Source organism: Gavia stellata, chromosome 11 (genome assembly GCF_030936135.1).
Source record: "Gavia stellata isolate bGavSte3 chromosome 11, bGavSte3.hap2, whole genome shotgun sequence".
NCBI classification, from domain to species: domain Eukaryota; kingdom Metazoa; phylum Chordata; class Aves; order Gaviiformes; family Gaviidae; genus Gavia; species Gavia stellata.
The window spans coordinates 29,969,081-29,992,479 of NC_082604.1; the positions used below are offsets into that span (position 1 = coordinate 29,969,081).

Below are 23,399 nucleotides of genomic sequence, written 5' to 3' on the forward strand. Positions count from 1 at the left end.
GGCGCCGACGCAGCTTTGGAGGAGCTCCTTCTCGTGGCTCTCCCCAGCATCTGAGCGGTTTTATTTTCTCTCGGCTCGACAGCGAGAGCCCCGCTGCGGGCAGAGCTGCTGCTTGGCACCCGCTTACTGGCGGCTGTGGCCTGACCCCCCACCCAGCACCGCCCGGGTGCGACGGGACAGACCCGACCCGGCCACGACGGAGGGTCCTGCGTGACCCCGACCTCCCGCGGGGCCGGTGGCCCAGGGGCAACGCCGCCGAGCAGCCGCCTGCCCGACTTCGGTCACGGGAGCATTGACCGATAGCAGCTGTCGGAGCTGGCGGCTTAACCACGGGAACCTCCGGTGCCACCTTCATTGGTTAGAGAGCAAAATAGTAATATTCTTGCTAATTTAGAGTGTTTGCGGTGCTTGACACATTATTTTTTAATTTGGCAGCTAAATGCACTGACAAATTAAAATGCTGGCGTCATCGCAAGTGTCGATGCAAAGGCAGTGCAAATGGGCTGGTGCTCAGGCGACAGGACCGAGGCGTCCCGATGCGCTGAGCTGAGAAATGAGTGAATAAAACCCTTGAAACGCGAGCTCTTCTGCGAGGTCTCTCAGGCTGCGCTAACACACACAGGAGACGCCCAAAATCCTCGTGGAAAACAAGCGTTCGGAGGCGCTCCCTCTTCCCAATTAAGCCTGGGATTTTTTGGTCAGCAGTTTTGATTATCCGCCTGATTTGTGGGAGACTCATCAAGCAACAGCGAGGCGTGGAACCGGGGTCAGTCACGGCCTGGCTGCACCCTCATGTGCCTGCTGGGGGCACGAAAGCCGGGGGGGGCAGATGTTGGGGTCCCTTTCTTTTACCTGCACCTCGGAAGTATTGCCACAAGAGGGTAACAACAGCTTGGCCTGGATCTACGGCACCCTGGTGCTTTATCCTCTGGATTTAACAACAGCATCACCTATACGTAGCATTCCTAATGCCTATCCTGTATGTTTAACATGCTGTGCACTGTGCAGAAAACCCCCCAGTCCCAGCTTACAGGGGCTTTCCCCACAAATAAATTATATCCCTTCGGTCAAACAAACATGCAGATAAAATGAAAACCGTGTCCAAAAGAAAGTGGTGCGACTGCTAACCGGATATAGAAAAACATAATTAAGAAAGAGAATTTTTATTAGGGCAATTTCACTTTATTTTTTCCATACAGCAAGGTCAACTATAGCAGTAATAATAAAATAAGCATAAAAACAAATTGCAGCCCAGGACAGAGTACATAATTTGGAGCAACTACAAGCAAAAAGTAAGTCTGTGATTACATAATAGTAAAACCAAGCACATCTGTCCTTTCAGCAGATGAAAGTTGCGGGGTTGCAAAGAAGTGCAACTTCACTAATTATTCAGTGTGAGTACTGGAGAGCTCAGATAACGCAACGGCCGAATCGCGACTCCTTTCCAGCTCTGGCACATACAGCCACCAGGCTTCTTGAACGCTTTCTGTCAAAACGGTAAAACTTCCCAGGGTTTTTTTTCACCTGCTAAAAGAACAGGACCACTACAGCAATAAAAAATAATCACATAACAACTACAGCTACGGTGTGCTGTTTGGTTTGCCTGTTCATGATTTAACTCTTTTGTGAAAGTCAGTATTTGTTTTGAAGAATCCTTTTTGTGAACAATAAACCACTGAAATCGTCAGAAACTGCTTTGAATAGCATATATCTTTAATATATTCTTTTGATATTTTAAACATGCAGTAGTTTTTGAATAATGTACGGAATATTTGATCCATGATTTCACCTTGATGGTCTGAAGTACCTGCTTTTTTTTTCTTTTTTTTTTCCTTTTTTTTTTTTTTCTTAATGATTTTCAGGCAGATTTGAACCAGTGGAGCTTTTGTCAGTCATGAGATCTCGGAAGGATGGCATATCTTTCCAGCTGAAAAAATCCTGGCAAACTACAAGCTGTCCACATAAAGCAAAGCAACTTTTTGAAGGGGTATGGAGTGCTAACTCTGTGCCACTTTTGCAAGCAATTTTGTTCAGCCTGTCATTTTATTAGCCTTAACAAAACTCCTTGTAATTATAGACATTTTTATTCAAAATAAGATCTTACTATTATACAGGTTTCTCTCTTTTTTGACTATATACAGAAGTGCAAAAAGTCAACCTTCTCTCTATACGCTCCCACATGCTAAACTGCAGCATAATCAACCCTCAAGAGTTTGCACACACACGCTATAATTCTTGTTACGTAAACTTTGAGTATTTGGATTATCAACAAAAAGTCCCTTGATCTATCGATTATGCAGCTTATTTATAACAAGGCCTGATATTCAGGGATTTCAAAAAATATTTAAACAATATTTTAACATTTGAAATGGATACAGTAGAAAATAAATTTTATTCTAATATCTAGGAACTAGATTTTCTCATAATAACTAATTACAAACAAAATAAATCATCAAAATATTACTCAATTGTCTGCCAGGATTGTTGCGATAGCAACAACTTAACTTCTTACTTAGCAATGATTATATAATTATAAGATATCCATATAAAAGATCTTTGTTCTTTTAATGAAAACTAGACAAGAACTAACAATGACTGACATTCTTACATTGTATATTAAATCAGTAAAATATAAATCATTTAGTTAACAATAATACGAATACTCATATGACACTACATGTAAATTCAAAACTGAGTATGTTATGAAGAAAACTACTTTTTTTGTATTTTGAAAAAGTCATCAGTAAACTCTAATAAAACAAAGTTCTATAAACTGAAATGGTATTCAACTGGTAATAGAAAATGAAACCATCTAATAAATGTAAGAAATAAAAACTACACTTTTAACAAGAAAAAAATAAGTAATATTCTAGAATGTTAAGTAACTACAATAACATGTGAAGTCACCTATACTTTCTTAACACGATTGAAATTACATTGGTATGGGTTTTAACCCGTAATGTAATAATCTAAGGCTTTAATAGATGTACAGTACAATCAGGAAAATCAACACATCATTCTTATACTATAAAGCATCTCTCTCAAGCATAAAAACTCGCAGTAAACTTGGAAGTATGGAGAGTTCCACAACCGAACTCGCGCTTCTTCCACTCCACGCTACGCTACCAGTGACCTGGCCCCCACTTCAGCACTTTGCTGAACAGAGCAAAAATATCCTTTACTAGCTGCAACATCCAAACCACAAAAAAGGAATTCCTTTGGATGAATCCATTCTTAAAACTTGAATGCACATCTATTTTTTGTTTTTATTTTGTAAAGGCTTTCTAAGGCTATAAGCAGTTAATCTGAACCAAAAAAATCACATAGAAAACTCACCCAAGTATTTAACCCACCCAATTCCTACGCTAATTAACATCTCCATTTTTCAATATTTTGGTTTGTCATGCATCTGATGTCAGTGCTTCTTTCGTCTTTGTTTAGAGTCACCATGTACAGCGTGACTTTGATGAAGTAAAAGTGAAACCCATCTCCACAAAACATTTATAGTCCTTTTGACTTTCGACAGAGGCTATAAATAGAAGCAAAAGAAGTTCCTCAAACATTTGTTACTGTGTCTCAGAAATGGCTTTTCCCTTTCATATATCATGTTATACAGTAAAATACGCATAAATACTACACTACAATGCCTTAAAATAGTTTATATGTATGTCCAGTATGGGTTAATTTGTACGGCTAGAGTATCTTCCTTGTGCTGCCTACTGTTACTGTAAGGAATTGTTGGCCATTTCTGAGACAGCTTTGGTTTGAAACAGAATGGTGCCCTTTGACTGATTAGTACTAATAAAGTAAGTGAAAACGTGGTTCTGAAAATAACACTGCAGAAATAATACTCTAATCGGATGTACAGTCTATGGCACTTCATGAGAATCCTTAACAACATGGTACTTAAAGCCATTGATGTGCTTTAAAATATACACAGTTGTGGTTTTGCTTGGCACATTCATCTCTGTCAGATACCTCTCTTACCACTTCTTACAATCTATTACATTAAAAATATTACTCTTAAACAAAAATTACTGTGCATGCACGCTCTCATCTATAATGGCAATTTTAAATACAAGGTGCACCTTTGTTATTTGTAAACCTTGAAAGAAATAAACTTACTTTAAAAAATTATATCTTGGTCTACAGACGTACCAATACATAATAGATTTATGGTTACATCATCGTCTGTCTTTTCGAGGTGACATACGTGATTATGTAGGAAATAGACTACATATGCATATTCAAACCCATATGCATACTTCTGTGCTAGAAAAGATAGACAATGTTGTAGTTTTTAGACAATAAGATCACCTCAGCACAAATATCAATTAAATGTACAAAGTATATAGGCAACAGTGTGCAGTGGATTTCCAAGTTCTTGTTTCATCTCGTTAACATGCAATGCGTGGATGTCTTACTGCTGAGGGAGTTTCCGAGTGTTGCTTGACGGTATATACATTATGGCTAATGAGCTTGTCCTCTTCTCAACCCAAACACACTGTCCTTTCCTCTTTAGTTATGATCTAGAAAGGAAAGAAGACAGAGCATTTTCAACAGAGTCCTACTTTTTGTTAGCACCACATCAGCCCAAACTTTGCATGTGCAACAGGGAAATCTGCCGCCGAGTACGGGGGAAGCCTGCGCCCAAACCCCGCGGGATTTCCCTTCGGTAACGTTCTTGCAGCAGAGGTTCACTCTACGCCCAAGTTCTGCAGCGACAAAGCTGCACAACACGCTGGCCTCCCGCACCCCCCGCTGTGGGGTCAGAACTGGGGGGACAGTTCCCCAGCCCCTGGCAGGCAGCTCCCCACAAAGCGCTGCCCAGCAGCCCCGTGCCCCTCTCTCTTCCCAGGCTCTGCTCCCACTGCCCCGCAAAACCTGGGAGCCCAACCAACATCCGAGAGGCACCTCAGCCCCCTTAGAAATCTAGGCCCTGGGTTCCCAAGGTAATTTTTCTTACTGAACTGCCCATCTAGCGTAGCTATTTCCCTGGTCTCTCTTGCCTATCACACGAGAGACTTCTCTAGAGAAGGACTGCTCCTCCACCGCCGGCCGGTCTCTGAAATGGGGACACCCCAGTCCCAGCTGCCGGCGGAGGGAAGCCTGGTAGCAAGCTTAGGCTGCAGACAAGAGCCGTCCCACCTGAGTCACCTAAGCAGTTTAAAAAATGTTTACGCTCAGCTGAAAGGAATAACCACTATTATAAACCCGCTGTGGCAAATCAGTTAATCCTCACGCTTAAGTGGTAATTCCATTATGGCTGAGCCATTCAATAAAAAACACAGCAGAAATGGAGCGCGAGGGAGAGGAAGGTAATACAAATCACAGGCTATCCTCGGGGAGGTGATGTGCTGCGGGTGGTCTTAATGACAACAGGCAATTTAGTGACAGACTGGGAACTACAGTTCACTCATAGGAAGACACAGGGAAAAAATCTCTCAAGCTTAGGCACACAGCCCAAGATTTCAAACTAGGCAGGATAAAGGTTACTGTACAAAAAGGGGACACAGACTATCTGCAACCGCCGTGCACACCAACACAACGCGGGTGTGAACTGCGCCCGCACTGCGGGACCTCTCCTTGCCACACCACCCACGCCAGGAAAACGCCGTACGTAACGCACCGCAGTCCGACAACCTGTGCTCAAGAGAAATCAGGCTTCAGCTAGGCAGACGACTAAACCTGCATCCTCAGAGATGCTGGCTTTCCAAATTTGGAGATCTAAAATCAGTTCTTTCTATAGACACCTTAACGTAACCACCTACCCCCTCGACCTGGCTCACATCAGTGCTAGAGCCATCTTCCTGTATAAACAGAACATAAACCTCTAGTTTTAGACTCTCTGATTTTGCTGTTCAGAAGTTTATCCATCCGTATAATATGTTCCTTCGATATGTACAAACTAATAAGTGAGATCTGGTCCAACAGACTAGCTAACGTGGTTGCTGCTAACTACAGGATCCCCACTCAGAGAAGACCGGCACGTCAGTGGAGTCCAGAGCCTCTTCCCCCGCATCTTATTAGCTTTCTTAGAAAGAAAATAAAAACATTCTGTCCCTGAAAAAGACAAATTATGCACACATAAAGGTAAGAAAACTGCAAGCAACAACACATTGGGAACTTACTGTTTGATGACAAAATGTCTACATCTGTGTAACATACTTGTGGCTAGTCAGATGTTCGGCAGATATTATGGGTATCTATAGGTAAAAAACGTAAACAATGAATAACATGCGCAATGAGCCGACCCAGAGACACAGCATTTTGCTATAGAACATAAGTTTGGAAAAGTGAGGATCAGCTGTGAGTTGGTGGATTTTATATTGTAACTATAAGTTAAAGTCAACTGAGGTGCTACAATAGCAACTTAAAACTGGGAAACATTGTGTTAAGTACTACTTGACAAATATAAATAAGTATTATTGGTTGTTTAGGAAATAAGAGAAGTTAAAATCTACAAAAGTCATGCAGTGCAGTAATTGAAAATAGCCCTTTTTGTTGGCCTACACAAAATTCTGTGCTTTCAGTGTATCCTTAAAATGATAAATTCTACAGTGGCCTTGTTTCAGTCTGATTTTGTGAAGTGTTCACTGCTTTCACTGTCTTGGTTTTTGAATGCCAAACCTAAGATGCTCTGAGCTGGATTTTCACGGCTGGTGAAAATCCACTGTCGAGAAGAGCTGCCTGCTCTTCCCACGGCCGCTGCGGGCATCACCGTGGATCAGCTGAAAAGCTAAGACTCCCCAAAGCAGTGAAACAATTCTCAAAATGTTCGTCTGCGTAAACAGAGTTCAGTACGTGGCTCTCCTGAAGTGCCCCATCAACTCAGATTCCCATTTAAAAAAAAGAATAATTAAAATCAGAGTAGATTCCCAGCAGTGCAAATAACGAACTTCTATTCTACACCCCGTCCTCGGGCCCCGGCCGGGCAGCCCTCTGCGTGCAGCGCACAGGCCGAAGGCCGTGGGAGCGAGCCCAAACAGACCCCGCAGGTCAGGCCCTTGAGAAGGGACCGCACCGAGGCGTGCAGGCGTTGGAGGAACCGTGAGCAACCCCGCGTCACAGGCAGGACCAGAAGTCCGGCTGGAGGGAGCAAATCGATGCGCCCACCTACAGGGAAACAGGCTGGGGCACACGACACAAAACTGATGTGTACGATCACAAACGGCTGTTGCGCTTGAGAAGACTCTTCTTCCTGACGGGAACTAAGGCTGACCTGTTAATCCGCACACGGGAATGGGAGGTTTCCTCTTAACTAAATCGTTTACAGGTCTTGGTGTCGGTTCTTCCACCCCTTGTGCCCTCTCCTCCCCTAGCGCCTTCACACAACTACAACATCGCCAACTTGTACAGAAATGTGCTTCAAGCATAATGAAGCTTCTCATACCATTTTTTTCTACTGCTGCAGGACAGGCTCTTGCACCCAACTGTGTAGAAGCATCAGGGACAGTGCTGTCGGAACATACCAAGGACCTTCAACACCGGTCAATGAAGATGAAGGGCCAGATCTTGAGACTTTTGGCATGCATGCACATTGCACCGTGTGGCATTAAATAATTTCAGCATTGCTCACATAGTATATACATATATTTGTTATATATGTATATATTGAGGTTTGGCTGCAGTACTTTACTAAGTGTGTTATGAGGCTCCAGGGAGAATATGCATGAAATGATCAGATTCTACAACAGAAAGTTTCCCTGCAATCTCTTTGGGAAAGTGCATGGTTATTTTGACACAGATGATTTTAAAAAATAACGATGTTTTTCTGTGGCTTGGCTTCTCCTCACAACTCTCTGGACTTACGGAGGATATAGAGACACTTAAATTAACTGTATGGTGCAGTAAATTACAATATTCAGAAACTTTGGGCATACAGGTGGTTGCTTGCTTAGGTGACACGTATGCAGAGGTAGTCCTACCTATGAACGAGCTTTTCAAAATACAAAGTAATTCTTATGCTGGTTTAAATCTGCAGTGTCAGGGTCACTCAGCAAACACTTCTCAAGAGCAGACAGTGCTACTTGCTAAGCAGACTAACCTGAGTGCTTTTTGGAACTGTAAAATATCCAGGTCCCTTTCGAGACTCGGGATGTGCACGCTTATATATCACTGCAATAGTGTAATTTTGGGAATAATATTCTTGAGAGATCAGTAAGCAGACAGGTTAACAAAGAACGTACAGCTGGGCGTGGTACAAAACGCTAGTGCTCAACAGGCAAAGGTGGAAGGGCTCGAAGCCAACGACCCTGCACTTAACCCTGCGAGAGCCTGCCGCACGTGCCACCTTCAGCGGCAGCGCAGCGCCCGGCGCGCCGCAGCGAGGCCCAGGGCTCCTGGCTCCGCAGGAGCCGGCTCGGCCCCCATCACGGCGGGATCGACCCCGAGCGCAGAGCTGCAGGTGCAGCAGGGCGCAGGCGCGGGCGTTGCTGCTTGATGTCCAGCTGCGGCTGCAAAGCTGGCAACCTGATGAGGGGATTTTGAAATTGCTTAAGGAGTTAGCTCTAACGACTTAGGGAGCTGAGCATGTCAGGTGAGCCTGCCTTAAAAACTGACACTCATCCTCAGAATTAATTTCACACACAGAGCCACACCTGTGGCTGTGTTTAGTTCCCTTTTCTGAACGGCACGTTCCCCAGAGTCGAGAGTAATACCTGCATATTAGACCTGAACTGATGGTTTCACGACAGATGGCAATTCTAACTTCCTAGTAAATCCCCCAAAATCATTTGTTTTTATAAGAGAAAGAAGAGGGTCTTTTAAAAGGGTCTTTTTATTGTTGCACTTTCAGCCAGATGTACTACAGAAATCTGCATTTGTGACAACCCAGCTAGATAAAAACAGCAGGCCACGTTCTGTTCTCAGGTACGGCTCCTCTGGCCCCTGGTACTCATCTTCGGAGCACAGTTTCTGGCTTTTCAGGGAGGACTAAGGCTTACTTAGTACGGCATTATTCTCTTATTCCTGAAATACATCCAAACATGGCAACAATCGGGGTAGCTATTTAGAAATAAAACCAGACTCAATGGACATTTTCTTAACTGACGTCTGGCTACTGCAACAAGTAACCGGCCCTTTCCTAGCAGAATCACAAGCTGAAACAAAGGTTTAAAAGAAGTTTCTGTGTGGCCCATGCTCACACGTTTTTGGTTTGCTCTTAGAAGGGGAAAGTCAGAACACGTTCAGACTGCTCAATTCAGACTGTTAAAACGCTGATCCTGCAGCCCCTCTGCACAGAGGTTTTACGGGCTTTCACTGGCGTTCTGCACTAAAAGGAACCGTCGGCTTCACAGAAATAGGAAGAAATAATGGGTTCCGTGTGTTATCCCTTTCTCTTCACATCTCTGAGAGCAGAAATAAGCAGCATGGCCCACAAATGTTAAGACTGAGTCAGAAACTCTATTATCAATTATTTTTAGCATCAGAAATGGAACTGCAGCACCTTTTGAGCATGGATAAAGGCTTATTAAGCTGTGCTGCAGGTCTTAGAGAGAATGTGTAGGCCAACAAGAGGTAAAATCAAAACCCCCATGCTCATTAAAAGCACCAATTTCAAGTTGTCTGTAAGGAACAAAGCTGTAAATTAGCAAACCTGGTTGGCTGTGGCTGTTGCAGCGAAGGGAACACTTGTGGCAGATGTTGTTGCTGCAGACACAGTGGCTGGCGTAGCACCGTGCACCATGGGAACTTTCGGAAGGAAAATCATATAAGCAAACATACAGAAGAGTGTAGCAGTATGGGAACCAGAGCGACATGTGGTAGGATAATTGAGCATGGTATTTATCACAGCAAAAAGCCCGAGACATCATTGCCAGCGCGTGACATGCAATCACAGTGCAAAGCAGGACAACATTCCAGGGAGAAAGAGGGGAGGGAAATGAAAGAGAAAAAAAGGGGAAAATGCTTGTTACCATCAAATCAAGAAAATCGACACAAACAAGCTTAACCATTTCAATACAAAAATCAACAGCAGAAATTTTTAAATGCCCTTACATTTACAAGTTTTTGTCTTAAGAATTCAACTCAAATATTTACTGCAAACAGAAATTAATCTTGTTGAAGGACAGTATACGTCTATGTGGCTACAGTAAGATACAGTCTTTATTTAACACAAGATAGTTTCTAAACACTGGAACTCATAGTCCAATCAAAATCCACCAAGGAACAATGTGCAATTCAAACAACTGCTATACAAAATTAACACCGTCTACGTGTCCGTGTCAATTAAATAAAACCATCGCATTTAATTGACAGGTGTTAGTGCAGGAGGCTAAGGGAGATGGATTGGCACGAGAGCTCGAAGTTAAAATCTAGCAGTGGATTTTGAGGGTCCGTGAGCTGCACCACAGGTTTAAGATAATCAAGAAACAAAGCTGGCACCTACCAACACTTGTAGCGGGTGTCATGCACAATATTGAGCCTGCCCATCATGCATTGCAACAGGAAGGTGGATTTGGAAAGGGAAAAGAATTAAAACAACCCATCACACGTGTAATTAGAAAATTTCATTTGAACAAAGAAGAAAAATTGTTATTATGGGAACAGTGGCATGTAACTGTCAGCACAATCAAACCATACAATAGCACAGTGATCCATCAGAACTAGTCTCCAGTGAAGGGGAAAGAGCTGATCGAACTGGGTGCTGGTATATTGCGTTTGCCTTTGTAGCACCATGGAATATTAGCGTGGCTAGGAAAAGCTTCTTTAGCTTTATTTTAAAACTCTTCTAGTCTTAAATCTTTTTGCCTTTTGACATAAGCTTTGTAACGGTCCTGGGACTAGCGCTGCTGTGCCCTCTCCCTGCAGCTGCTCGGGAAGCGCAGCGTAAGGCGTGCTCTCTCCGGGGAAGGCAGACGGCGAGAGCAGGCAAGCAAGGCTCTCCCCTCCTGCCAGAGCAGCCTTTTCAGCCAGGGCCCTTCTCGGACGGGCTGGAGCGACGATTCCTCGCAGAGCGATGACTTGATCTATACTGTTCCATTAGCCACAGTCTGCCTGCTCCAGTATTTAGGTAATATATAGGTAAAAACCAGGTGGCATGCGGCACTTTTGTCGTATCTGCATGACCCCTGCGAGCTGCTGGTGAAGTGGAAGTGATCCTGGCTCTCCTCTGGACTGCTTGCTTACTATGCAGGTCAGAGGAGTGATTGAATAGCTGAAGTCTCCCAGGCAGCTCATGGCAGCACCTAAGAATACTGGTTCAGCATTTTTTTCTACATTACTGGACGTATTTTAAGCTGCTGGTGTCTGGGCTCACAACCTGCAACTCTCTTTAGGCTACACAACAATAATTGAAGTGACAGCACCTGGTGAATTCCGCCCTGCAACTGGTGAGCCAACCGCAGTATGGTGTTTTTAGGAACATTACGGTATCGTTTTTTAACTAGCACTAAGTTGGTAATTCTGTTTACTTTACATAGCAAAATGCCTTCCACCAGACTGAGCTCAGAATCTTCTGGTTTTGCTTCCCATATGACAGATAAAGATACACTGATATTTCAGAACATCCGTTTTTAATAAACCTTGTTTTGTTTAGCAAATAACATTTATTAACACCGCTAATTATGCCTGACACAGCAGAAACTGAAATAAACTCTGAAATCTGGGAACAGAGATTGGAGTGGAAATGGGAACGTATTCTAAAAGACTGCCAGTGGGAGCCACGGCAATGCTGCTTCCTTGACATTACGTGACCGTAACAAGGGGGACAGGAAATCGTTTCAGCTGGTGCCAAGCATTGTGGTGGCTTGCACAATCTCAAGAGCATTTAACTAAGCAGGGAAAAAGTCAGTCAGTATAATTACTGCTGAGGACAAGGTTATTTTCTGTCATCACTGTATCTGCAAGGCTACAAAGAAAAGGGCATAATCGTGTTTCCTAATTACTCTTCTATTTCTGTGTCATGGAAGAGACTGAAAATATTCACAAAGAAAGGTTAAATAAAAGAAGGGTAGCTCTTCTGACTTCCCCATGCACGAATCATGGGTGAGGTCAATGGGACCACTTGCAAGATTAAAAAATGGAGCAAAATATGGCTTTAAAGTGCAAACAGTAAGTAAACCTGCTTTCTCGGTCCCTCTTATGACACCCCTGTGGTGTTAATGAGGTTATACAGAAGAACCTTTGAGTTCTGTCTCTCTGCAGAAGTGCCCTATTTGTAAGGTTGTACATTCTTCATTAGATTGGAATATCACGTCATTCCATGCATAATTAGGTCTACATATTAAGGACGAGTTAGATTTTCATAATGACTCTAAAATACCACTGTAAAGCTTTTCAGCTCAAAATTTTAGTCTGAGTTATCATCATTAACATTATAACCAGCACACACAGTTTTGAAAGGGAATCGAAGCAAATGAACATAAGGCAGAAATGAAAATACTAGCTAGGGTGCAATAACTTGCAAATATGAAGACATAATGCTGTATGACCCTCTTACCAGTAATAAAAATAATTTTTGCTATGACCTTAAAATTCATCTTGACTTCAGAAGCTTTGACTGACTAATGAGAATGCATGAATAATAAATGTGCAGTTTCAAATGTTCCCTAGTTTTTCAGCACAAGGCAGAATTTTAATTCAAGGATGTGCTCGGTTAACTGATCATAACTTCACAACCAGATTAGTTCTGCAGTGGAATAAAGCTATTTTTACAAATATTCTAGGTTTAGTGGTGTTTTAAGCATTTTCTTCTCTTCTCTCCCTCGCATTATTCCCCTCAGTCTATTTATTCTGTCCAACCTACTAAATCCTAATCAAAAATACCACCACAGACAGCGTGAGCACTCCTGTCGAGGTGAGCAGTTGTGCCTGATCTTTCCCTCCCTAACACTCTGGAGGAGAGCAGTGTTTTTACAGAGACCCAGATGCCCCACGGAGGAAGGCGCTTACACTGCTACCGCTTTAGGAAAGCATCTGTGCGCTGAGTGAGCCCCAGCGATGAGCAAGTTCGTTCTCTGGAGCTGAGGCTGCAGTAACTAAACCGAGATGCAATGCGCTCGCTTGACGGCAGAGGTGGCTGAAGCCTCGCCACTGCTGGCTCCGCGGCTCAGCCGCCCGCTGCGACTGCCCCGTGCAGGTGCAGCAGGACAACAGCTCCTGGGAGCGTCCTGTGAACCTGACCCCCTTCTCCTGGAGGGTCACCCTCTCAAAGACCGCCTGGTCACCCGGTTTACACGTGCAGGCCAGGAACTGCTGCATCAGCACAGCTGAGGAGACGGTGAGCTGAGGCACAGGATGGTAACGAGCACCAGGGCATGAATTTCATCCAGTTGCACAGAGGAGCTCTCTATCTGCACGTACAAACGTACCCCCAGTCAGCCCACAGTTACTGCAGGACAAAGAGCACGTGCAGAAGTAGTGAACACCAAGTAACCGGTGCTCTGCAAGGTCACAGCCCCACAGCGAAACGTTTGCCCGCGTGTCTGCCAAGGCGTCAAGAGTCGGCAGCCAGGACCGAAGTACCAAAACAAGCTGTGAGCATCTATAAAGTTGGGCAGAGCCGCCTCATTCGGCAGACTAACTCCACTTATTTCAACTAGCCAACAGCACAAGCGTTGCCAGTTCTTTCCTGCAACACCTTTTAGACTCCACTCTCAGTCTGGGGACAGCTTCCAGCAGCCACGGTTTCTGGGAGATCTCAACAGGGCAGCCGTGAAAAGAGGGAGCTTTATTTGAGAGTGGTGAGATGAGTATCTAAGAGCATTTAATCATTCAAAGTGTGCTGGAGTGCCAGTGTCCATCCCCTGGCATGGACTATCCCTTATTTGCTTTCACATCCCCTTGCATACAGGCAGCGAGAATTGAGCCTTACAATTTAGAAGAGGTATCTGGGTTTGTCTGGAACATGAGTGGAAAACTCTCAAGGGTGAAACCTCAAGAGTGAAGCGCCCTGCAGAGAAGAGGGTCCTGCCAAGATCCTCCATGGGGGTACACACCTGTACCGTGTAGGTTCTGCGAGTGTCCTGCCCTCCAGATCTGCTGCATTTTCATAAATTGCAGCTGAAGCAACTAAGAACACATGTGAGTAATTACACTGTGTGTGTCTGAACCTGAAAAATGTCACTTTAATTCAGAATTAACCTGCCTCTGCTCCATGGTAGTGGAGCTGAGGGCTCTGTGCTCTCCCATCAGTTCTTAGGGACTGACAAAGAAACTCTATTTCCAGATGACTATGCACAAACAGGACTGATGCTAGTTAATTTTAAGTGGGGAAAGCTAAGAAGGGCAGGATGGCAAGTAAAATTTTCAAGCTTTCGGAAAAGTACTGGATTACTGGAAAGCTCAAACTGCTGCTATCTGAAAAATATAAAAAGAGAATTTATAGTAGCTCATGCTAAGAATTCCTTTACTCTTCTTGTTTAACATATACTAAACTTCAGTGGTCAAGAAAGGTCAAATGAAGCATCAAGAGTCACTGTGCAAACTCCTGTAGGTTTCAGTATAGATTTGCTAGAGGAAGAGCTGGGGTAGGTTGTATGTAAGCGCCAACGTGAAAGATCCCAGTCAATGACGTGGTGCGAATGAGGTCTGACGCACACGAACCATAACCTCAGCTTCTAAGTTCAAAGGGCGTGATTCAAAGTGGCTCAAGTACTTCCAGAAATCATCCAGCCCCTCACTGATTTAACGGAAGATGGAAAATTGCATGGTTTACTAACTACATCAGTTATGCTTTGCCAAAACAAATCTGTGAAATTGTTTAATACCTACAGGAAGGACCATGATTGCACGAGCATTTTTATATGAATTTTATTATGTGGGCTAGAGACCTGACCTAAAGCTTACTCAGCCAGGGGCTTTCTATTGACTCCAACAAGCTTTGCACAAGCTTTTACTAATGTATTTTAGTGGTTGCAATGCATTTTTGGAACCAAAATAAGTTATTACAATGTACTACATCAAGCAACTGATTTTTGTACCATTTAGATGATACATGTTGGTTGCATGCCAGATTGTACATCAAGAAAGAATGGTAAAAGGCATTATACCGAATTCCTGGGAACATACCTGCCAAAACTGTTCAGGATAAAATCCTGAAATTTTTTGGTAAAGATTGAATAGTTCTATTTTCTTTTCTCCCCTGCCCTCAGCTAGTCAGCATTCAGAAGGGCTGTCCTCACAGACTCCTTCCAGTATTCTGAGTACAGATCTACCAGATGTCCTCTGCGTTTCATCACTTACCTCCCAGAATGACAGTGCTGTTTTAGTGTGGGTTCACATGTAAAAACACTAGCTCAGCTGTGTTAATATAGGCATGAATTCACATGACATACTAGATTCATAATTTTTCATGAAGTGCTGTTTGCAGAACCAAAACATATATTCCAACTTTAAGTCCCATTTACTTCAGAGGGATTTCTGCTTATGTAAATAGTACAGGCATCAATTCTTCAGCAATTACACTAGGACAAGTGTAGATTTGATCACTCTTAAATAAAAGCAAGTGCACCTTGGTTCTGCCTAGACCCAAATCAGCCCTGAGGCTTTAGCGGTAGAGGCCTGAACCCTGAGTTTTTGTGTAGGTTCATGACTAGCCTGTCTGTGAGACTGCCTGCCTGTGCTTTTTATGATCACTGCACCATAATTAAAATCAAAACCTTCAGGTGTGTGACTCAAAACAACCGTTGCTAAGCACACGAAGGCAAAGGGGTCTTACAGCAAAGAGAAACAAATACGACAGCTAGAGAGATGTGTAACAAAGAGAAGTTAATCGAGGGAAAGAGGAACAAGAGAGGAGATTTCAAATTCTGATTTGGAATGACAGAGCATGACGCTGATTTTTGTATTAGACTGGAAAACACCCACCCAGCTTCCGAGCGAAGCAGAGAGAAGCCAGCCTTCCTGCAGTCAGCACCTCCTCTGCCCGCGGCTCGCCAGGCATGGCAGCGTCTCAGCCTGGAGAGAGGCTGCCCGCACCCGGCAGCAGCCGCCCCGGCACCAGCGGCCGCCGCGCAAATACCTCTACGCATTTGCCGGCAGGAACAAACGGTTATCTCCCAGTGTCTTTTTTCCGGAATTCCCCCTTCTCCCTCCCCAGAAAAAGGCAAATGAGAAGCACTTACCTGGTGGGAGAAAGGCTGTATGCTGCTGTAACTGCATGTTGGCAAGAGCTTGCTGGTATTGGAAAATACCAGTGTTAAAGACTGCGGTGGCACCATTGGTTTTTTCAAGCGCAGGCCTCTTTGGTAATGGGGGAAGTACAGCTTGAGGAATTCCCTGAATGGTGGATGGGTATAAAAATAAAGTCCAGTAAAAAAAAGAAAAAAAAAGGGGGGGGGGGGAGGGGGGGGTGTGGGGTGTGGAGGAGGACGGGAGGGAGGGAGAAGAAAAGGAAAGAGAGAAAGGAAAAAAGAAAAATCAGTAGAAGGCAAAAAAACCAGGCAGCACCATGTTTATCCATGAGCAAGCAAGCAGCATAGCAGACTTAACTACCAAATAAAAGGCGAGGTAAAAGATTTACAAGGGAGCGCTACTTTAGCCTGCCATTACAGCGGCACAGGTAACGTGTCGGAGCCGTACGTTATAGGAACTGGCGTAAATATTACGCTACGGTAAAGCTTCAGGGTTTCGATCAGGAGCGAGGCTATTGGGTAGGGGGAAGCAGCACTGCTAGCTCCATGAGGATCAACACGTAGAAGCGATGTTAATAGTCACCGTCCGGAGCGGATGGCAGGGCTGCTGGCGCCAACCCACTCCCCGGGCCCCAGCGCCTGCCCGGGCATGCAGAGCGCGCGCCGCATGCCGGCACCCCCGGGGCCGCCTCCGCGCCACAGCGCCGCGAAGCCATGCCAACGCACCCTGTGCCCGCGGCCGGCCCTGCGCCGCGGCCGCCCGCGCGGCACCCTCGGGGAGGGGACGGGATGGGATGGGACAGGACAGGGGGGCCGGGAGGGGAGGGAGGGGGCCGGGAGGGGGCCGGCGGGGCGCGGGGGCGGCGGGGTCCCGCTCCGGAGCCCTGCTCGAGGGCCTGGCCCAGCCCGGCCGCCGCCGCGCCCCTTGCCGGGGATGGGTGGGGGGAAAGGGGGATATTCCATTTCTACACATTAACCCCAAACTCGACTCTACGATACAGCTACATGCCAAGCTAAAAGGTGAAAGGTCATAGTACCAGGTCAAAGGTTGCCTCGAGGGGTCGCTTCAGTGATTTGACAGCCGACTGAGTCTTAATTAGCAGGCAGCGAGCACATGATGGCAATGGCCAGTGGGGTCAAGCGCATTAACATAAACAGCAAGCAGAGGTGCATCATGGGGGCAGCAGTGCATTTGGGTAGGTGAGAAAAAACAAATAAAAACAAATCACCGGATGCCGTGTACAACGGTAACAAGACTAGGCATGCACGGGGGGCCGGCGGGCGGCCCCCGCGCGGGCAGGGCGGGCGGGGCAGGCGGGACGGCGCCCGCGGCCGCCTCCCGCCCCGGCCCCCCTCCCGCGGGCAGGCCCGCTGGGGCGCGGGGCGCTCACGGCTACGCAGGAGCGGAAACGGGGCTCCCCGCAACCGGCCACCGGCTCACCGTCCGCACCGGCCGGCAGCGGAGCGCCTCTGGGAGCCCGCGGCTACCGCCTCGCACCGCCGGCGCTGCCGCTCCCGCTCCTCCTGGCCGCCACGCCCCGGCGCGCCCGCTGCGCTCCTCTTCCCACACCCCCACGGGGCTCAGCACAGACAGGCCAATATGCCACCACAGCCCTCCTCGGGGTGCTGTCCTCTCCTCTCGCTAGGAAACCAGTCCCTGAGTAGTTCCAGATCTGGCTGCTACAACCACGAGGTTTGCTCCAGCGCCCGGCGAGAGCTGCCGACAGCCCTCGGGTGGGGGACGGGGGAGGTGGGCTACGAGTAGCATCAACACAGTAAGATCGACTTCAAACTAAGTCTCTATAGACACGGACTTAACGGTAACTGAAATATGGGTTTATCTATCTGTGCAACTAGATAGATACACCTCTACCCACACACATACAATAAACTATATATACATATATGCACACACACGTACAGACACGCACACAGGTAGGCACACATATATGTACATATAGATACTCTGTACATCAGCAGGCAAAATTAGTGAAACACCTTAACGGTCTGAAACTACTTAAGAGCAGATCTGGCACCACATGCTGAGAAAGCTCATTGCACCGTGTAGTGACTGGGATCCCCGAGCACACGCGCACGCACCCCCCTCCAGCAAGAACAGCTAACACACCAATTATTGTCTCTCGTCAACATACTTCTATTCCAGAGGTGTTTTCCAAACTCACCATGGCAGCTGCAGTCGCTGCTGCCTGGGCAGCTGCAGCTTGGTTAACCTGGTACTGGGCAGCCTTGATCTTGGCTTGCAGATGTGCAGGGGGGTGAAAATATTTGCACTTTTCCCGTGAGCATCTCCCTTTGATGTAATCCATGCAGACAGTGACCGTGTTGTCGTTGGTGTCGATCATTGCGCTGTCGGCGGGGTGAGCGAACCGGCAGTCGTTCTCTCCCCTGTTGCAGTTGCCACGCTGGTACTCTCGACATACCTGCAACACCAGGAAAAGAAAGTCGCTTAGTTTGGGTGACGGGTATCACAGGCATGGCTCGGAGCAGAGTTGGGATTTCTGAATGTCTGCGAGCGTGCCACGAGGACAGATGCCCGGCCCCAGGAGGAGCAGAGCAGTGTTGGGACGGTGGGCTTGGCTCGCTGGCAGCAGGGACATGGCTTCTCTACAGCCACTTCTGTTGTCAAAGAGCATCAAAACTCACCAGGATCAAGAGCCAAGCGCACAGCAGGTTTTATTTTGGCTCCTGCTTAGCCACCCACAGGGCTTTTTGTGTTTTTTGAAGAAACGTGCTGTGGCTAGCTCTCAGAGATCACCCCAAGCACCACAGTGCTCGGACACAGTTGCGCTCCACTGTGATTGGGCCGTGCCCGAGTTAGTAACGCTCAATGCGTTAAGGTGGCCGGCCAGAGGTGCGGGAGGATGACTGCGTGGCCGTCCCCGAGCAGCCCCACCAGACGGACGCTTTGTGCCCGTGCTGGGGAGCCAGCTGCACCCATCGGCACGTGTGGCACCGCACCGGCCCCCACGATCCAGGTGTCTGCCAAGAGAGGGCAACCCAAAACCCACAGTGGCAGTGGCTGCCTCTCCTGGGCTGCCCAACGATCGCCCTGTGGATCAGCAGAAGGTGGGCCGCGTCAGGAAAGAGCAAAGGCTGCAGCCAGAGTGGTCACCAGTCCCGCTGTCACACCGCTGCCGCGCGACAGCAGCCAAACGAAGCTGAAGGAATCAGAAACCGCAGGAAGAAACCTGCTTGGCTGGAGGGCATTCCCTGCAGCATCTCTGCTGCTGGTACGCGGGCTCCAGCCCGGCCCCGAGCTGGCACAGACCCCTCCGGGACCTCCAGCCACCACCGGCGCTGCAGGCACTAACTTCATCACCAGTGCGACAAGCATCGGCTCCCTCCTCAAACACCTTACAAACCCTGTATTTAAAAAAATGATGCGTGTTCTTTTCATGGTCACCTCTTCACAAACCGCAAACAAAAATGCGTTTGTCATTTTAGTTTTCCAAAGGCTATAGGAAACAGAAAGGGACAAAAGCAACCAAGTTTGTATAAAAATAAAACCACTTTAGCAGATGGAATTTCCTTTTAAAGGTGGGTGCCCATGAGCTTGGATCATGAGTATTTCCTCAAGGACCTTGGCTCTGGTCCCTGCAACAAACCAAATTTGGTTGTTACTTGGTTTCCATCCGTGCTAGTGCTCTAGCTGCTTTTTAACCCCTGTGCTGCTTCAAGTACCAGCTGCCCATCATCTAAGACTTATGAAATTACATCCCTGAAGGGCAAGAGCAATGCCATTTGTGAACCCGCTCGCAGGAAACATCCATTTCTCCAGGGTCATTCCAGCGTGACCCTATTTATAGTCTTTTTCCATGTGGTGGCAGAGACTCTGGATTTGCAGCAGAGCCAAATGAGCCAGTTCAGGCACCTCCATTGCTCTCGTTCATCCCCGTGGCCCTACTGCTGGCGGCTCGGTGCTTGCAGAACTGTTTCTGCAGCACACATGAAACAGGTTGGGCAAATTCCTCAGCTGGAAAATAACCACTTGCCTTTCAGGTAGTTCTTCAGCCGGATCCCTCCCCTGGTCTGTTCCCCGTGCAGTGACACAGACCACTTTACCAGCCAGCATGACACAGGGAGTGAGTGACTGGGGAAGGAGGTGGCGCCGGTTTGAGCCGTCAAAAAACCCAAGTCTGCTTCTGGTGCCTGTTGCGTGCTAGCACCACACTTGCTCGCACGAGACTCCTTGGTCTCTCTCCCCCCACACTCCCAAGCATACACCAAACGGAGCTGGCATGTCATTGCTTCAACAAGAGAGCCGTGCCTGCGTTACGGCTTGCTCTCTTTCATCATCTAGGAGTACTTTCTGGGCCGTGAACCAGTGTCTTCTGCCCAAACACAGGCCTCCCAAACAGACACAAATGGATAACTTCCTTTGATTATTTGTTTGCAGTCTAGAGGCAAACGGAAGTCTCTTCCTCTGAAGATAAAGAAAAGGATGCAACTAATGTCAGTTGACCGTCTTTACTCTTTGTCTTGTACTGGTGATCCACAAAACCGAGGTCTCAAAACCACTTGTAAGCAAGAACTACCCCGTTAACAACACAAAGATGATACATACAAATTCACATATAAGTGTATGTACATAAAAATATCTATACACACAGAGAGAAAAAGAAAAAGCATCCAGATAAGCTAATTTTATCATAGTTAAAAAGCAAAGAAGAATGACCAGAAAACTGAAATAGTTAGGCGGATAGAGATAATCTTTGGCATGTCCAGAGCAAATTTTCACAGAGCTGTCATGCAGTAGCTGAGATAAGGCAATGAATGGCGCTCTCTCAGTGCTCCTTAACAGATCTCTGAACCATGGTTTACAGCAGACACAAACCATAATAGTGCTAGCCCTTTTAATCAGTGTGACCAGCAATGGCTTTTCAATCACTGTGATGGTAGCCAAGAATGTTTCCAATTCTTGTTTATTTAAAAGCAAGCATTGAAAATGGTGTTATTTTTTGCCACAGGCACACAGTACTATATCATTTATCTGCTTGAGTAAAGAGGCATGGAAGCATGGTATGTCGTCTGCTCTTTCAGATCTGCAGAGCTTTTATTTAGTTATTTATTAATAGCCCTGTAATTAGCATCATAATTTTCAACTCAGTATGTTAAGAAACGTAAACAAAAGAGGCACTGGTACCTCTCTAGCCTGCCTGCAAAAATGCTGAGTTAGTGCTGCAATATTACTGATGCATCGTAATTCACTGAACTCCTAACTTTGGGCTGAGTTTGTTTTGATCGCCCCGCTGGGATTCAAGCTGCCCACCCTGGTGGGGAGACAACCGCCGCGTCACCTCAGCTAGGGCAGAGCTCCCATGCTGCTCACCCAAACGCTGGGCAGAGGTTTGGCTGGAGGGACACGGACAGCGGAGCTGAGATCCTTGCCCGTCCACGAGCAAGTCACACCTCCTGTCTCCTTCTCTGCATCGAAGAGAGTTTATCAAAATGGGCATGTTGCTACCCAGTACGTTTTGAACGTTTAAACAAACGGCACCGCTACATCAGATTTCCTGATTACCCAAGATCTGAAAATCTCCAAGAACTTCTAAGTTGCTTCTTTCTGGCAAAAAAATGGTATATATGAAACAAGCAGGAAACGGCAGCTTGGTTGTGGTCATTCTTGATTCTTGAATACTTCTAATAGAAAATGATGGCATTCAAACGGAAACACATGCGTTTTAAATAAAATGGTTAGGCAATTCCTTTCTCTCTCACTTCCCTGTCCTTCTCACTTCTCTTCTAGTTCACTGGAAGAGCCACACTTTTGTTCAAAATACTTTCGGCAGGAGAGGAGCGTGAGGAAAGCTGTAGGAAAAGCCTCAACCCATGACATTTCCACCCTGAGATCCAGACGCCTTACGGGAGTGGCTGAACGCACTGGACACCCAAACATCTGCATGCTATCTGTACAGGCGACACGGTCCAAACATGTATGAAATCAATCCTACTGCTAGTAACAGTCACCGACCTTATCTTACAAATATTCCTATTAATTCAGGAGACCAGGCACACTGCCTGACAGATTTGTGTTGTCTGCTTGCCTTCCTTAAAATCCCAGGTATAGGTATTGAGAGCTTTTAGCTGTGGAACAGTCTGATTCAGTATCCCAGAACACGTGTGCTAACTTAATTAATGCCAGAGTACATCATTCTTGAAAATAAGTATTTAAAATTCTAAGCAGAACAAATCATATTCTAAGATTAGATGCTAACATCATAGCGGTTATTTTTCTCAAGGACAGTTCATTCCAAGGGAGAGCGAGCTGAGCCTTATAAAGCTCTCTAATCATGTCATACCAAATGACAATACCGACAGCAGTAAGCTCACTTAAAGAGCAGGTAGACGCATGCTGACTTCACTGAGAGGTAACAACCAGACCATGCAAAAGCTTTCAAATCAGTTCTGCATTTCTGTAATCTATGAAGTACATTAAGATGTTTTGCTGTTCATAAAAATGATGCGCTTATTTGGTATTTGTATACTAGATTTGGATACTCCAGATTAAATGACCAATACAATGGAAAGCACTGGCAAATTATCTTCTCACCTACGTATTTCACTATTTAAACTGCATTTGCTGCAGGGAAAAAAGGAGGAGGAGAAGACACTCCCTCCCCCCAACAGACACTACTTTTGTAAGACAGCAGCACAGTGTGGAACTGCAGAGTCAGTGGGTAAATCTGGATGTGCTTTTGATCCCAGCCAAAATAAAAAGCAAAACTTAAACAGCTTAAAGGGTAGAAGAAGCTGGATTTCTTTAAAGTGATCTACATGGTGGTGTAGATCACAAAGTGATCTACAATGGCTAGAGCAGAGCCAAGGGAAGGCCCTGTTAGGAAGGCAGGGCTGGGACAGCCCTCCTCCAAGGACAAGGACATCTCCCAAGAGCGGAGCCACTGAGATAAAAGCAATTACAGCAGAGAAGGCTGCTGGGTGCTGACGAGCTGGGACATTAGTCAACTGGAGAACACGGCTGAGAAGCAAGCGCCCTGCTCGACCACGCTCTGGCTGCGAGCTGAGCCCACGGGAGGGCTGGTGCTGCCTCCCCGGCGCTGCCGAGGGCTCCCCCCTGCGCGGGGTGCTGCCCCACAGAAGCTTGGCCAGCGCGCAGGGACCCGTCCCACTCCTGCACCGCCAGCGCTTCCTGCGGCGAAAGAGGTCTGCTCCCGCAGGAATCCCCGCACAGTGCCATTTCACCAGGAAAGGTGACAAAACAGATGCTCCTTTAAGTCTTAGCACTTACTTTCAGCAGTTTCCAACTTGGCCATCATCTTCCTTTCCGTACAAGTTCAAAGTAAA

At 46.3% G+C, this 23,399-nt stretch overlaps 1 protein-coding gene across 5 annotated transcripts in view; it reads right to left on the reverse strand.

The window, feature by feature from the left end:
- Positions 1-1,166: 1,166 nt before the first annotated feature.
- The window catches only part of MBNL1 (muscleblind like splicing regulator 1), an 85,038-nt gene continuing 62,805 nt past the window's right edge, over positions 1,167-23,399 (reverse strand). The window contains exons 5-11 of one of the 5 annotated variants that reach the window (XM_059822728.1): positions 18,260-18,517; positions 17,114-17,167; positions 16,068-16,221; positions 10,391-10,426; positions 9,599-9,693; positions 6,132-6,206; positions 1,167-4,529 (exon numbers count right to left, since the gene is read on the reverse strand). In XM_059822728.1, the coding sequence (XP_059678711.1) occupies positions 6,150-6,206; positions 9,599-9,693; positions 10,391-10,426; positions 16,068-16,221; positions 17,114-17,167; positions 18,260-18,517 (654 nt within the window). In that variant the 3' untranslated portion in view covers positions 1,167-4,529; positions 6,132-6,149. Of the gene's footprint in view, positions 4,530-6,131; positions 6,207-9,598; positions 9,694-10,390; positions 10,427-16,067; positions 16,222-17,113; positions 17,168-18,259; positions 18,518-23,399 lie in introns of those variants that run through there. The other 4 variants (XM_059822729.1, XM_059822730.1, XM_059822731.1 and 1 more) reach the window with 4 other exon arrangements.